The sequence below is a fragment of the Diorhabda sublineata genome, chromosome 3, assembly GCF_026230105.1.
Source record: "Diorhabda sublineata isolate icDioSubl1.1 chromosome 3, icDioSubl1.1, whole genome shotgun sequence".
NCBI lineage: Eukaryota > Metazoa > Arthropoda > Insecta > Coleoptera > Chrysomelidae > Diorhabda > Diorhabda sublineata.
The window spans coordinates 20,808,273-20,823,715 of record NC_079476.1 but is presented as its reverse complement, the minus strand read 5'-3'; the positions used below and the strand labels follow the sequence as shown (position 1 = coordinate 20,823,715).

General features: G+C 32.2%; 1 protein-coding gene across 1 annotated transcript; it reads right to left on the bottom strand.

Moving 5' to 3' along the window:
- Positions 1 to 1,126: 1,126 nt before the first annotated feature.
- On the bottom strand, positions 1,127 to 13,799 carry LOC130441189 (limbic system-associated membrane protein-like). Its single transcript, XM_056774754.1, has 7 exons — positions 13,401 to 13,799; positions 9,590 to 9,811; positions 6,796 to 6,917; positions 5,485 to 5,626; positions 4,301 to 4,573; positions 3,187 to 3,516; positions 1,127 to 1,270 (listed from the first exon to the last, which is right to left on the bottom strand). The coding sequence occupies exons 1-7, from the start codon at positions 13,555 to 13,557 to the stop codon at positions 1,128 to 1,130; spliced, it is 1,389 nt and encodes a 462-aa protein (XP_056630732.1). The 5' UTR covers positions 13,558 to 13,799; the 3' UTR covers position 1,127.
- Between the last annotated feature and the right edge of the window lie 1,644 nt (positions 13,800 to 15,443).

Sequence of the window (15,443 nt, the reverse complement as noted above, 5' to 3'; positions counted from 1 at the left end):
CGCCAGAAATACCTCTTCCTTATAAGTTTTGGCCCCTTTCTCCTTACTCCATGTAACAAAATGGTCGTATTGCTTCATTTGCAGCCTTCAAAATGGCTTCGGGAAGTTCTTCGTCGGATGAATCCATTTATATTATTGTATCGGATTCGGTTTAATGTGGTTTAATTTAGAAGAAGATTGCACGACGTTTTGAACAACTTTGACGTTTTAGTAACAATTACACGCTTGGGTTGTCATAGCAACTGATATCAAACCCGGGTGGTTTGATAGTTGTTTCTCCTTTAAAGAATGTCACTTTCCCGCACTAGTACGGGAAAGTAAAATTATGCAAATTTTGACCTTTTTGGGTAGTTTTTTACTTCGGAGGTTATAACTATTGTTACTACTGGTAAATAAATATTTACGTAAATACGAAGGCTGCAAATGAAACTAATTCCGAGCTGTTACCTTCCAAATCCAGAAAGGTATAAGAGCGTAATGATAAGAACGTAATGATAACATGGCATTAAAGCAACGTTTATGTTAATTCAGTTCACGTTTAATTATTAATCATGGCTATGTACGGTTCTTGTAACAGTACAATCAAGTATCAAAAAGGCCGTTCCTGAAACGATTCACAAACGGTTCGTATAACGGTAACCGCCCGGTTGGAACATCTAATCTCTATTGCTCAGAATCGTCATCGGACTACCCCTATTTTTTGAGAAAAATAATTCTTAAAGTTTTGAGTGCGTATACCTACTGGTGATTAATGAAACTTTTCACTTCATTCATTCAGAAATTCGGCCTTTATTGACCCTGCATTAATTTGCAATTTCGAGTTGGTCAATTGCATGGTAAATGACATTGGACTAAAGCCTTATTAGTAATAAGAAGCTGAACTGGCCGCTTGCTTTAGGTTCATCAACGGGCCAGTAAAGTGTTATTTTCCCAGCACTGCATAAACTGTGCCAGCAGTTGCCTGAACCAACAACGTTTGTTGGGTTCTTTCTATCAATCAGATCAGCAGAAGTCCAGTATACATAACATTTAAGCAAAGTGAACAATTAATTGAAAATTGAGTGTATAATAAATTCTTCGTTCAAACATAAGCATGATATCAAATAAATGTTGAAAAAAAAACAAATTTATACAAATAATTTTATTACATTAAACATAAAAAATATGTACATTCCCATGCAGCAGCTTTTTGTTGATGTACTGGTTTGGAGAGCGTATACATTTTTTTGTAGATTCACTTGAACAGTTGTTATCATTTCTTCATTTAATTCTGCAAAATAAAAACTTCTTAAACTGATTGTGAAAAATCTAATCGTATAAACACAAGACAGAATAAAAAAGTTACAGCTACCTTTATGAAAATGAAGTCAGTGTACTCCATGTAATATATCAGTTATAATTCAAAGAGTATCAATTTTTCATTTGAGGCGCCTAGAATCAAAATCCATCTGAATAAATTTTCGGAAAAGTGGAAAAAACTGTCCCAAGAAGACCAATCATATGAATTATTTATTTTTCACCAAAAAATCAATTTCAATCAACCTAACCTAATCTAACATAACCAAAAAACCAATTTTTACTTTAAGTATGATCGAGATCCCCAAAAAAGTTTCATAAATATTTAAAATCAAAATTTGGACTTATTGGATTTTGATACTAAGATTAGGATTTGGCAGGATTTGAAACAAAAATAAACTTAGACTGCAAAGGGGTTGTCCTATAAAAGCTATACTAATTGTAATTCACTTGTTTTACACTTTACTTACGTATAGGCTTAGTAAATCAAATCTTTACTAAAAAATCTTGACTTTTGAAGTATTACAAGAATTATTGCAAAGTATCATAAAATAAAATTTAATGTTTTGTAAAAAATAAACAAAGTATTTATTGTTATACTAGATCACACAATATCTGTATCAATTTCCTCATCAACAATGTTTTCATCTTCTTCATTGTTGAGATTTTCAGCTTCATTGTTGAGACCTTCGGCTTCTTGGTTTTCCAAATCTCGATAAAATTTTAGCGTCTCGTGGTTTCTCCCTCCTTGTCCAAAGTGCTTTGTTAGCAGTTTAGCATCCTTTATTTTTGCATCTTTAAGGCTAACCCCCTTTTAGATTTATGTGATACATATTATACATATATGTATTATTTCTATAAAAGACCAGAATGTTATTTTTCTTCTTGTTCTTTTGCAGCATAATCCTTTTTGATGGATTGAACTTGAAGTGCCACAGTTCGGTTATTTTTGCACTTTTTCAGATTCATACTTCCAGTCTTTAATCGGGACAGTGACTCCACCATGATGAACGGTTACATGTTTCCCCAGAACTACCTCATACTCTTCTGGAGTAAGAATAGTGTCTTTTTTCAAATCCTCCCAATCAATCCAAACACCCTGTGGAAAATAAAGCAGAAAAGGTAAACAACTCGCAGAGATCATAGGTAGTCACGTGATAAAACTAGGCGCTCCTATTGGCCGTTTTGGATTTAGCGTATTTTGGAACTGAAAATGGCGTAACTGCCTTTAGACTTGGCGGATATTGCAACTAAACCTCAACTCTGATCTCAAAATACACTAGGATGTGGCCGGATTTGCTACAAAATAACAGTTGTGCTGAATTCATCCATGGAAAAATCTATAAGAAACAATATGAAACTCAATTTAAATATAGACTTGGCTGTTTTTGATTCTAGACACCTCATTTGCCATCTCAGTACTTGTAAATCTTTGATAAAGGAAAACATAGTTGTAGTAATCTTTTAAACCCATTTCTAAATTTTTCCAACAGATTTTTCACTAAAGAATCTTATTTTATATTGTTATATTCTCTCTATTGTCTGAGTCATATGGACTATGTGATTATTCTGTGATAAAAATTACGTATTATCAAATTTACATACTAAAGAAATAAAATATTGAATCTAAATACTATTGTCACGCAATCTAAAGTGTTGCTGTAATGCTGTGTTGTTTTTTATGGTAGGTTCATGAATAAACCAAACCGAAATACTCAAAGGAATAAAATTAAATATATATCAGGAATTGTTTTCTATTACACTTGGAGATTTAATATAAGAAAAATCTTGATGTTTCTTGAAAATATTTTATTATTCCTTTCGTAAAATTTTTTACCTATTTATTAAAAATGCGTTAAAAATTATTGTCTTTTAAAATAAAAATCTTACCAGCGCCTGCTGTAGCAAATCTCAATATCGGAGATGGTTTTGACCAACCATACCTATTTCTGGATACCAAAAGAGCTTCATACACTGTCCTTTCTTTGAGTCCTCTGATGGTATACGATTTAGAATACACTGGTCCCGAACTATGTTCAGTTGGTATAGTTAGTTTGGTCCAATTTGGAGGATGAGTAGTTCTGGCTTTATACGGTCTGAACCATAAATTGTATTCTATTATGGGCGTGTAACTGTCTACTTCCCAAATTAATGTGTAGGAAGTTTTTGAATTTGTGTTTTTATCTTCTGTTCTCTTGAAAACACCAGGGTTTGGTACTCCTGAAATAACATACAAAATCAAATGTTCAACAAGAGCTTGCTGTATATTTTCCCATTTTTCAATAGCGACCTCTATCAGTTGGTTATGATTAGAAACAGAGGGAATATAACTTCGAATCCTCTTTTTGAGATAGTTTCCTAAATGTTCTATAGGATTGATATCCTCTAAGGTGGCCTGCATGAATAAAAAAAATAGGCTCAATAAACCCAGCAAACGTTATTACATGCTCAACATTAATGTTGTCTAAGTAATATTGGGCATTAGTGGACATCGTACGTATAGGGACGAATTCCGTACGAGCATCGAAGCAAATTCCTCCCCAAAACATTTTAGAGTGTCTGCTAGCTCACGCATCCAGTACCGCTTTGTGTATTTTCTTCATCATTTCTGCAGTCGTCACCTCATTTGGTCGACCACTGCGATGCTGGTCTTCAAATGTCGTACGGCCTCGGTTAAACTGTGCAACCTTATATTTTACTGTTGATAACGGATCAGTCTCATCCAGAGTAGAATCTAATTCAGTTCTTATATTGGTTGGGCTACGCCCTTTTAAATAAAACATAACGATGACCAATTTTTTCCATGTTTACAAATTCACTGAAAACGTTCACTATTGATGGCCTAACAAATATTAAACAACGTGGCGTCTTCAAATATGAAAAATATGTTTTATAGATTGTATACTTTCTAGTATAGTGATATTTTTCAAGCAACTACCGCCATCTCTAGGTCAGGCCAGGTATTTCTGGTACTATCCTCATATACTGAGTATTTGAATCTTACCTGAGAGTTGTATTGTTATTTCTCCTTGTCCAAGTTCATTAATAGCTCTGCAAGTGTAAATTCCAAAATCACTTCGCTGTACATTTCTTATTAATAAAGTATTTTTATCGCCGTCTACCATAGGCACTACTCGAGTATCCAAATGTACAGGAACTTCTCCTTTTAGCCATGTTATTGTAGCTTGAGGATCAGCTGATACTTTACAGTCAATTTGAACTCTATGACCTGGTGCTGTATGTATCCAAGATCTTGTAGTCATCATTTCTGGTGGATCTAAATTAAAGAACTATAATAATCCAGATGTGATCTCTAGTCTGAGTCTTGGTCACAAAGGAATCAAAAGAAATGAAAATATGATGTGGTCTAAACATTCCTCAGTAGCTACCTTAAGAGGTCGCCTTGGGAAGTACCTGATAATAATGGTTCTAGTATGAATTGATGAGTGTAGAAAAGAGTCAAACTCTAGGAAGACGTGGTTAGCAGGACAGCGCCAACAAACTAAAAAAACGTTTATTTGAATTCATTAGCGGCAATACTTTTTTTGAAAAAGGCATTAGAAAACCCTGTGATTATGTTAAAAACTATCCTATCTAACCTTTTGGTAGTAAATTTATTGTTTCATATGAAATGGCTGTCAAATTATAGCTATTTGAGGGATGAAAAAATGACCCACATATATATTTAGTTATAAGGCTAGGAAAGAGTATCTGGTTAAAAACAAATAATCATTTATATGAATAAAAGGAGTAAATAGATCTTGATAGAATTTTAGAACACAAGAAAAATATTGAAGCTCATATAGTAAAGTAAAATTTTCATGCATAGAGCTAGAAATTAGAACAAGGAAAGAGAAAAAATCAAACAAACCTAAATGTGACGTGGTCATATATTTTTCCCCTCAAACTATTTGACTATTGGCTTGGAAGTCAGGCTTGGAAAGGTAATATAATAGACCAAAGTAGATGGTGGTAGTTTATCCTTGCAGCCACGCCCACGAATGAATAAAATTATACATAGATAGAGTATTTAAGTATAAAATAGCAAGACGCTACAGATATGAGAAGGAACAGAATCAAATAGAGAGATATAGTTTTGACGTCACGTGAAGTTACGGTTAATTTTCCAAAAGAGCGCTTGGTTTTGTTAATTTTCACTTTCACCTAATTTTCAAAATATATACTTACAAATAATGTTGAGTTCGATCGAAGCTTTTGCAGGTTCTCCCACTCCGTTTGAGGCGATGCATTCGTAAACACCTGCCATTTGTCTATCTGAAGCCGTGAATTTTAATATTTCCCGATGATTTATGAGTTTCATTTCTTCTCCCTGGTATAAAAAGGATAATTTGAAATTGAAAATAGTTATAGTATTTAACTGAAGTTATAGAAGAATTCTAAACCCTATGACTATTACCAAGAGATAAAAAATTAGATAATGTTGTGGATTCCATAGACTATTTCCTTCGAAAAATTTAAGCCAACCAAAAAGCTGTAATATTTTATGTTTACCTAGCAACGATCAAATTTCAGCGATAATACTGCACTAGTGCAAATTATCGATAATTTGCACTAGTGCCAAATTTTCGTCTAGGATTAATAAACATCATTTGGTTTTAATTTTATATTTTAAGAAAAGGAACAATTATTATTTATTTTAAATTAAATTTTTCTCAGGAAATAGTCTGCCAAAATGCCCTCTCGTGCATGTCAAATTGTCTCATAATTTCCTCTCGTGCGCATTCGCGCACTCGAGAAAATTAAATTATCGACAATTTGACATGCACTCGGGACATTAATATTGATAATTTCTGTAGGAGTAGTGAACAAATGTTCCAAATCATACGAAATATGAATATTTGATAAAGTTATTGCTTTCATATAGTTATTAAATTTTTGTTTCCTTTTCTTGTACTACATACCTACCCTGAGTAACTCTTTTTTTACAGGACCTATAAACACGCAAACATTACTTATGCTATAAATTTAGGCTACTATCTAAAAAAGAAGATGATATTTACACAGATTTAATAAAAAACTATTAGAATTTTCCTATATAAGACAGTTTATTCTTTCTATAATATTCACAACAAAAATACTCCATTCCTTATTTTTTAATCCTTGTCGAAAAGTTGTTTCCAATAAAAATCTAATAAGTGAACGACTCGCAAGAGACTTGGTAGGAGATAAAGACAAAAAACTTGACCCATCCAAGACCAAGACCACATATTACACTGAAAGACTAATATCATTTATTATACTTCAAGACCAGAACTAACCTTGTATTTACTTATACCCATTTTCTTTAAACTTTGTGAATAATTTTCACGAAAAATTGAATCTCGATTCTAATGTGAGTCATTAATTCAATCACACGTGCCATCAAATTCAAGTAAGTGAATGTAATAGTTAAACTGAAAGAGAGCCCCTAATCTCGCATTAATAAAAACCGTACTGAAAATTGTACAATTTTGAAAATTATATCAAATTGTTTTTTACCTTAACAGTCCATGTTATAATTGGATAGGGAATGCCTTCTCCCTTACAAGAGATTTTTACTTCTTCTCCCAGTTTTACTTGTAAAAATCCATTAGGTGGAAATGGCTCCACCGATGGAGGATCTGAAACAATTAAATTAACTATGTCTTATTTGACGACTCCACAAAATGTTTTGAATTGAAAAACAAAAAATCCAATTATATAAAGGCTAATTCAAGAGTGCTAAGCTACATTTTCCATTTGATCAAAAGCAGCGAAAATTATTATAATTATTCTGAATTCTGATGCGGATATTCTCGTGTGTACTTTTATTTCTAGTTTCTACTGGAAAATATAGGTTGCTGGGGCTAGGAGAAGTTACTGAAGAACAAACTTTTTTTTTGGGAACAATCAACCGCAGAATCTCTTGGTAAAAATGTATGTAATATTCAACTTAGACTGCACTCCATGACTGGCTGTGATATCGCAAGTTGCTTCAGTAGAAAATATGTGGAAAATATGTTTCATACTTCGTTTTAAATGGTTTTGACAAATAAACTTATTGAGAACTTGATTGTTTACAAAAATAACACCTTTTCTTTCAATATATGTCAGTTAAATAAGCCAAAATCGCTTTGTATATTATTAGAAAATTCATTGAATATTGTATATTATTCAGCAGAATGTTAAATTATTCAGAAAAACACAAATTTGTACTAAAAAATTGCATATATTTTTGTGTACTTACAGATTTTCAATTTTCATTAATTTGATAACGAGACGAGATTATTCGACAGTAAGAATGAGAAAGCTTCATTGTATGTTAATTGTTTAATAGTTTTTCATTTAGTGAAAAATTTAAAGAATATTACGTTTCTAAAGTAAAATTGGTCTTAAATATATGACATATATTTAATGTTAAATGTAAGCTCAATATCAAATGTGTATTTGTCCAAAAAATAATCATTTTCCCGAAATTATTTTCCATTTGATCAAAAGCAGCGAAAATTATTATAATTATTCTGAATTCTGATGCGGATATTCTCGTGTGTACTTTTATTTCTAGTTTCTACTGGAAAATATAGGTTGCTGGGGCTAGGAGAAGTTACTGAAGAACAAACTTTTTTTTTTGGGAACAATCAACCGCAGAATCTCTTGGTAAAAATGTATGTAATATTCAACTTAGACTGCACTCCATGACTGGCTGTGATATCGCAAGTTGCTTCAGTAGAAAAACCTTAGATTTTCTTCTAAGAAGCAAACAACAGCAGATGCTCTCCGATAGAAAAGAATGTGTCAAGCATATGCTTTTCTTTGTATTTGACAAGAACAGTATTTATAAGCAGCAACTTAAGTTTATTTGTTGAAGCAATATTGAACCCATTGATATCTTTTATTTTGGTCCGAGCTGCATGAAGAGGCATCAAAAAAGTTTTGAAGCTGTTACTTGAATAAACAGATCTTGAGGGTACTGAAAGGGTTCCTGAAAATCATAATCATAGATATAGGAGCTTTGGACGTCGTAGTGGACTACAGAATGACCAAATCATCGATTGATGTTTTTTTCTCTTAGAATGTAGAATTTATATTTTTACGACGGTCCACACTGGGTGCTTGTACCTGAACATCTTCTTAATCGTCTGCTCTAATATAGAAAGAGAATTCAGTGACACCAGCAATGGAATTATGTCATCTTCAGTAACGAATTCCGCTTTTATCTGGCGATGAATGATGGTCGGACAAGGATAAGAAAGCAGTGTGGAGTAAGACGGAATCTACAATTTGATAGAGCTATTAGCAGTGGCATGGCGTATAATAATATAGGCTTGGCTGAAGTCGCATCAACTGGAATCCTTTTCTTTCGATTCGAATAAAACCATCTTACCAAACATGCTTTGGCACGACATATCTATTCATGATAACGAAAAATAGATTTGAAAAAATATTATTTTGAACCTTGAGTGATTTCTTTTTCCCCAAAAGTCCTGTTGATGTGTGAACACTTTGGAGTTATGTAATGTGCTAATATATCTTTCAGTTTTCCATGTCTCTTTCTTTGCCCGTTCGGAGTTGGTGCTTATAGAGTTGTGTATTCTATTGATGTTTAGAAGCTTACAGGTTTCCTGCATTATTTTTAACTGAAAGTTGTCCCTCAGTTTGTTAGCAGTATTTGTGGATTCCTGTGTTACATATTATTCTAAAATACTATTATATCTGGTTTATGATCTGAAATCCCTTTTGCGTTATTCAAGTTCTCTAGTAAGGATGTGTAGTTATTGCCAGACAGTTGTTTTTGCTCCATATTGTTTATTACGTCGTTTTTAATGATTTATCTTTTGATTTCTCTTTGGTACTGTCTACTCTAATTACTATTAGATTGCAACAGAGGTAATATAACAGCTCTCCTCAACGTTCAAAAAGTAGTCATAGGTTATTCCATAACTTGCAAAACCGTATTCCAGGACCAATACCACATCAATCTTGATCACAAAGATGATGAAGACATATTTAACCACAATCTCTTGAATTTTCAGCATCTTCCACATACTTTAGCTGGGCTTTGTTATGATATTGAGGTATTTCGAAATTAAATATCGGAAGAAGATATCAATTACGTCATCAGAATCGAGACTAGGCGCATCAATTAGTGAATAGAGAATCGCTTGTTCAACAAACACCAATGAATCAGCTTTCTCAGTAGTTTGTCTAATAATTAAGATGGAAACATTAAAAATCATTACCTTTTGGTAATATATATCTAACTGATTAAGTGACCATGTTTCATTATATAAAACAATATTACATATTTACTCACGCATTACTTCAATAGCATGCTTTTGTCTAACAGGTCCCCATGGTTCGGGTCTTTCTATTTCACATATATATTCACCAGTTTCTTCTGGTTGTACATATAAAATTTCTAGTGATCCGTTTTCCCATAGTATGTGTCTATCTGGAAGTGCCATAGACTCGTTAGCACTATCCGCAATGAGATCTTCGTTTTTATACCATCGAACGGACTTCGCATAAGCTGCATCTAAAAATAAATGAATAGAAAATCATTTCCCCACATATTCATTAAATATGAATACAGTTTAAAAAAATTAAAAAAAAAACGTTTCTATAGAACATCAAACTAAAAGGTTTAATTCAGTTCTTTTTTGAAATAAGCTTAAGACAATAATGAATGAAAAATAATATTATTGTGAAAAAAGCGTGAGGCACTATCTTCCATATTTCTTGTACATCGAGCGCCCGACAATTTTTTCCTAATGATACTCGATGTACAAGAAATATGGGACAGAGCGTCTTCACACTTTTCTCGCAATAATATTAGTATTTTGTTTAAGTCATTAGTATTGTAAATCTCCAACGGAGGGCTCACGGATGTAAAATTCTTCTCGAACAACATAATAAAATTTAAAGTGTCAAATATTAAGTAATACTGTTGCAAGTAGTATACTAAATCTCCAACAGAGGGCAGGCAGTTGTAAAATTTGTTTTAATTTAAAGAGAAAATTCTGAGTAAATTCAACTATTCATATATTTAAAAAAGAAAATTAAAATTTTAGTACTCTTTATAACTTTCATCAACAACAATGCCAAAAATCCTGAAAATGGAATAGTTCTGAACAAGTAAAAGAATATTATCGTGAAAATAATATGATAACCAAGTAAAATTGTTACTTGTAACCTAACCTAACCTAACCTAACCCAACCCAACCTAACCTAACCTAACCTAAGCTAACCTAACCTAACCATTATTATGTTATTCTCAGTAATCGGTAAGGAGACTCAAATGACATTATCACTATCATAAGTTATTGTGAGATAGAGGTCACGTAATAAGAGCGGGTACAAGAGATGATCAAGTCGTTCTTCCTCTATTTTCTTCTGCTCATTGTCAAATTAAGTTCAACTGAATAATAAAAAGTTCATTGTATCCGCAACATGTAGAGGATGTTCTGCCATCCTCTTATTATCGTCCAATCGATCTGCTAATTTTATATCGATGATTAAGAGGCTACCAAAGAACTAGTAAAAAAAATTTCGAATAATAATAAACAGATACGTGTTTTTACAAATTGTTACATTACTCAAAATTATCACTGGCTCTCTTAGTATCGATATATAATCGAATCTATGTGCTTCTGATATAATTGATTAGGTAGTACCTGGAGATTTAATTCATATTTTGTACAAAAGAACAATATATTTAATCTGTTAAAGAGCAGTACTATTAGCAGTATATTGTTTTGTTGAGTTATTCTCTTTCAATTTGTTTATTTAAACTCCACGCTTTAGAAAATTATCTAGAATGGTACACAATATATTGTTAAAAAAATATTTGAACAAGAAATACAAGGATCCTTTGCTGCATCGGATATTAATGTTTGCTTATAACAAGTACAAAACAAATAACTAAATAAGGAAGTAAGAAATCTGTTAATAGTCTTCTACTTAAAGTAATACGGGTAATTTAGTTGTCTGAAAAGCATCAAATTGATACATTTGAAACTCTGGCCTGTTGGCACTGCAAGTCTCATAGAATTAAGAGAAAATATGTTTGATACTTCGTTTTAAATGGTTTTGACAAATAAACTTATTGAGAACTTGATTGTTTACAAAAATAACACCTTTTCTTTCAATATATGTCAGTTAAATAAGCCAAAATCGCTTTGTATATTATTAGAAAATTCATTGAATATTGTATATTATTCAGCAGAATGTTAAATTATTCAGAAAAACACAAATTTGTACTAAAAAATTGCATATATTTTTGTGTATTTACAGATTTTCAATTTTCATTAATTTGATAACGAGACGAGATTATTCGACAGTAAGAATGAGAAAGCTTCATTGTATGTTAATTGTTTAATAGTTTTTCATTTAGTGAAAAATTGAAAGAATATTACGTTTCTAAAGTAAAATTGGTCTTAAATATATGACATATATTTAATGTTAAATGTAAGCTCAATATCAAATGTGTATTTGTCCAAAAAATAATCATTTTCCCGAAATTATAGTATTTCAATTAGTGGCTGAAGTGATTTTTTAAATCAACAGAGAGCGTATTAAAAATAGAAAATATCCATTTTAAGTAAATATTTCGAGTTTTAAACAGATGTACTATGTGTTTAAAGTTCAAATCAGAATTGTGTCACGAGACTGCGGATTCACCCACAAAGGAATAAACAATAAAGAAAAGTGAAGGAAAGAATGAAAAACCAGGGCTGAGTCAGTATTCAGAACGAATTTACGTGATTTCGTAAATACATTCAACAACAACTGAAACTGATAATCTTCAAACTGATACTTTTAAATACAGAGTTCATTTTTAGTAGTAGGAAACATCAAGCAGCAGCTGCCAAGAATAAGTAATCAATAGAAGAAAAAAGTATAACGTTAAGAATATATCAATGATACATGAAAACGGGGCGAGACAGAAGAATCAAGAGTTTTTAAGATAAATCTGAGAATAACATAGGCAAAAAAATCACGAGAGGTACTGTTAATTATCAAGGAAAAATGAAGGAAGCCTCTTAGCAGATCTACAAACAAGAAGTTGAATGATAGACTCAATATTTTGAAGAGGTGCTGAATGGACAAAAGGAAGAACCGGAAGAAGATATAGAGAAGGAAATAGAAAATGTGAATATCATAGAGAAACCAATAAAGATCTGACAACCGAAAAAAAATTGAGAAATTGAGTGCAGGAGAGAATGAGATTCCAGTATAAATTATTGAATAGGGTGGGGAAGATATACAGAGAAGAATAAGCAGAATAATACGGAGGATTTGACATGAAGAGCAAATGCTTGAAAGGTGGATAATGGAATAATATTCAAGAAGGGAGATAATGCCTCTTCTGGATGTGGTGTACAATGTTTTGTTAGAGTTGTGAAAAACAGATTGAACGAGTATCAAGAATACCAAGCAAGTTTCAAGAAATTAAAGAGTAACTACGGATCAGATATTCGCTATTAAGACGAAAAAAAGTATGGATGAGATCTAGTTATGTTTATAGATTTGAAGTAGACTGATACAATAGATAGGGATAAATATCCTTATTGACTCTAATCTGTTAGGAATCCCAAAAAAATTGTGAAGCTAGTCAAAACGACATTAGACAACTCACACACAGTGGGCTAACGAGCGACTATATAAGAAAAAATTAAAGGTCCAAACAGTTGAAAATAAGGAGATCCAATATCGACTGTGGCTTTTGACCTTTTACGAAATATCAAGATACAAACAACAGAGCTTATTTATCACCTTAAACAGCAAATATTTGCATATAGCTCCCATAACTAAAACAAAGGAGTCTGCAAAAATGTCCTAAGAATAAACCAAGAGAAAACAAATTATATAGTGCCAAGATAGAATGAAACTATCAAACCATAGTTTAAATTTTAGTTTAATCTCCAGTGCATATACTGTTACATTATTCGAATATACTTATAGTGCGGTCTCGTTACAGCTTGTATATATTGATAATTTTCTGTAATCTACAATATACGTATCTTATACCCATACGATATATTTGGCATTTTCTAAACATCTTTTGAATGAATTTATTTTGTGTTAGGTACATGGTGCTTTTAGTAGATATTGAAACAACTTACCATTGGACAAAGTATTTAAATAACACGGTAGCAGAACTGTGTTATTTTCTTTGGCCTTAACTGTCGTCGGAGGACTATTAAATTCTATCATATCATCGCCTACACAGGAACTTATTACCACTACTAATACTAAAAATAAACCTTCACAGTTTGCCATTTCGTGAGACACTAATCAACTTTTTAAAACTACTAAATTATATTCGGTAATGAACTTTTTAAATTATTTTTCTTAAAATATTATAAAAATAAGTATAATTCCTCTAAGCCCGTGTGAAGAATAGCCGCCGACGTTAGTCACAATGGTCGAACAATTACTCGTAGCACTGAGAGTCCTTCTATAACGTTTAAAATAGTCATCTTCTCAATTAGTCTTTTCTCAATGGATTAACTTATTGTTGTGAACCGTTGAATCTTTGTTAAGGTCCATAATTATTTGATTGAATTATATGCTGTGTGGTTTTGTGAGGATTTAGGAGGCGACATGGCCATGGCCGTGATATTAGATAATTAATCAGATTAACATGACTTATGAAAAATAATCCCATATTTTTGTTTATATCGTATAATATGTATTAGTTTTTGCAGATTTTCTGTTTATGTCACAAAATGATTATAGTTTACCATTCATATATCCAATGGTATGTATTTAATAAAAAATTAACAACTATTAAAAATTCAACATTTATTTACAACAATTATCCAAAGTCCAAACTTTCGGCTTATGATAGTATCTGAATTTGTCCACAAATAACCTCAACGAATCATTTCAGAACTCATATGCTATACAAAGACTCTGATGCGATCTTCTAGTTCTTGGAGAGTGTAGCATTCTTTAAAGCTGTAGACTTCAAATAGTGGAGATAAAGTGGAGATAAATTCGGTGGCCTTGGCCACCCCTCAACCTAACCTCTTTGGCCCACCTATATCTATGGAAATACAGTGTTCAGGTATTGTCTAACAACATGATGGGGTAGATCATCATCGTGCTGAAACCAAAAGTCTTCTGTAAATGGTTAATACGATTGGGAAACAAACAAATAAATTCTGGTACTGTTGTTGTAAATATCTATCATCATTTAATGTATCCCTCAATAAAACAGAGTCCAATATATTTGTACGTCACAGAATCTTTTTGCTTCTTTCTCGGACTAGTAGTGTTTTTCCCGATATCCTCCTGAGAATTGTCATCTCCAAGAGTTGATTTGTTTCTGATGTTTCTGGTCTTGTTTCTGATGTATAGGTCATTATAGGTCTGATAGTCGCTCTGGAAATTCTTTTTTTTCTGTCTTTGTCTCGCTAAAGACATTCCGCGATCTAACCTAACCAATGGATGGTTCACAATCAGCACAAACAATAGCTTTCAATACCCTACAAAATCGATTGTTCTCTTTTGTTAGAGACATTAGATAAGAATAGATGAGCTAAGGCATGAAAGCTGTGAATCTACCCCGGACTGTTTAAAACTTGAAGTAACTGCCGTAGCCTTACACACTCAAATGAGGTGTTTGGTTCTTCCTTTGGATCCTTGCAGAAAGTTTCTCTGATGTTCTTCAGTTAGTAATTCACCACAAGGAGCATATCCGCCTTTCTTCTTAGCTCAACTTCAATTGAAGAAATGGCCTTTTGGGATCAGTTGTCAGAATAAGAGAGAATTATTTTTAATTGTTTTAGACCTGGGGTCTCACTTTATGTTTTTGATTTCTTTTCTATGACCATGGTTTTGATGGCGTATTAGAAACCTTATGAAAAGTTGAGATCTGGTGACAAAAGTTGTCTTCCAGTTCAAGTAATAAATATCTTCACATTGCGATGTGCACAATGAGTTACAAATATGAAAGGCTTATGTTACCGTCTTGAACATAGACGATTCTGTGAACAAGGAGAATACCATTGAGTTTAGTGGAAATGAAACCTCTACCTTTGTCTATTACAATCGAATTGTCGTGACTTTATAGTTTTTGATAAAGCATAGTTTGGAAGACATGGCATCGCTGATCATATCAATCACCTTACATTCTTTTAGAATGCGAAAATACCAAATCG

Excerpts from the sequence above, each read along its gene's own strand:
- LOC130441189 (XM_056774754.1), bottom strand. The coding sequence starts at position 13,557 with ATGGCAAACTGTGAAGGTTTATTTTTAGTATTAGTAGTGGTAATAAGT. Across the intron at positions 4,574-5,484 it reads GATCGAACTCAACATTATTT|ATCCACCAGAAATGATGACT; the intron begins GTAAGTATATAT and ends TCTTTAATTTAG. Across the intron at positions 3,517-4,300 it reads AATAACAATACAACTCTCAG|GAGTACCAAACCCTGGTGTT; the intron begins GTAAGATTCAAA and ends ATGTTATTTCAG.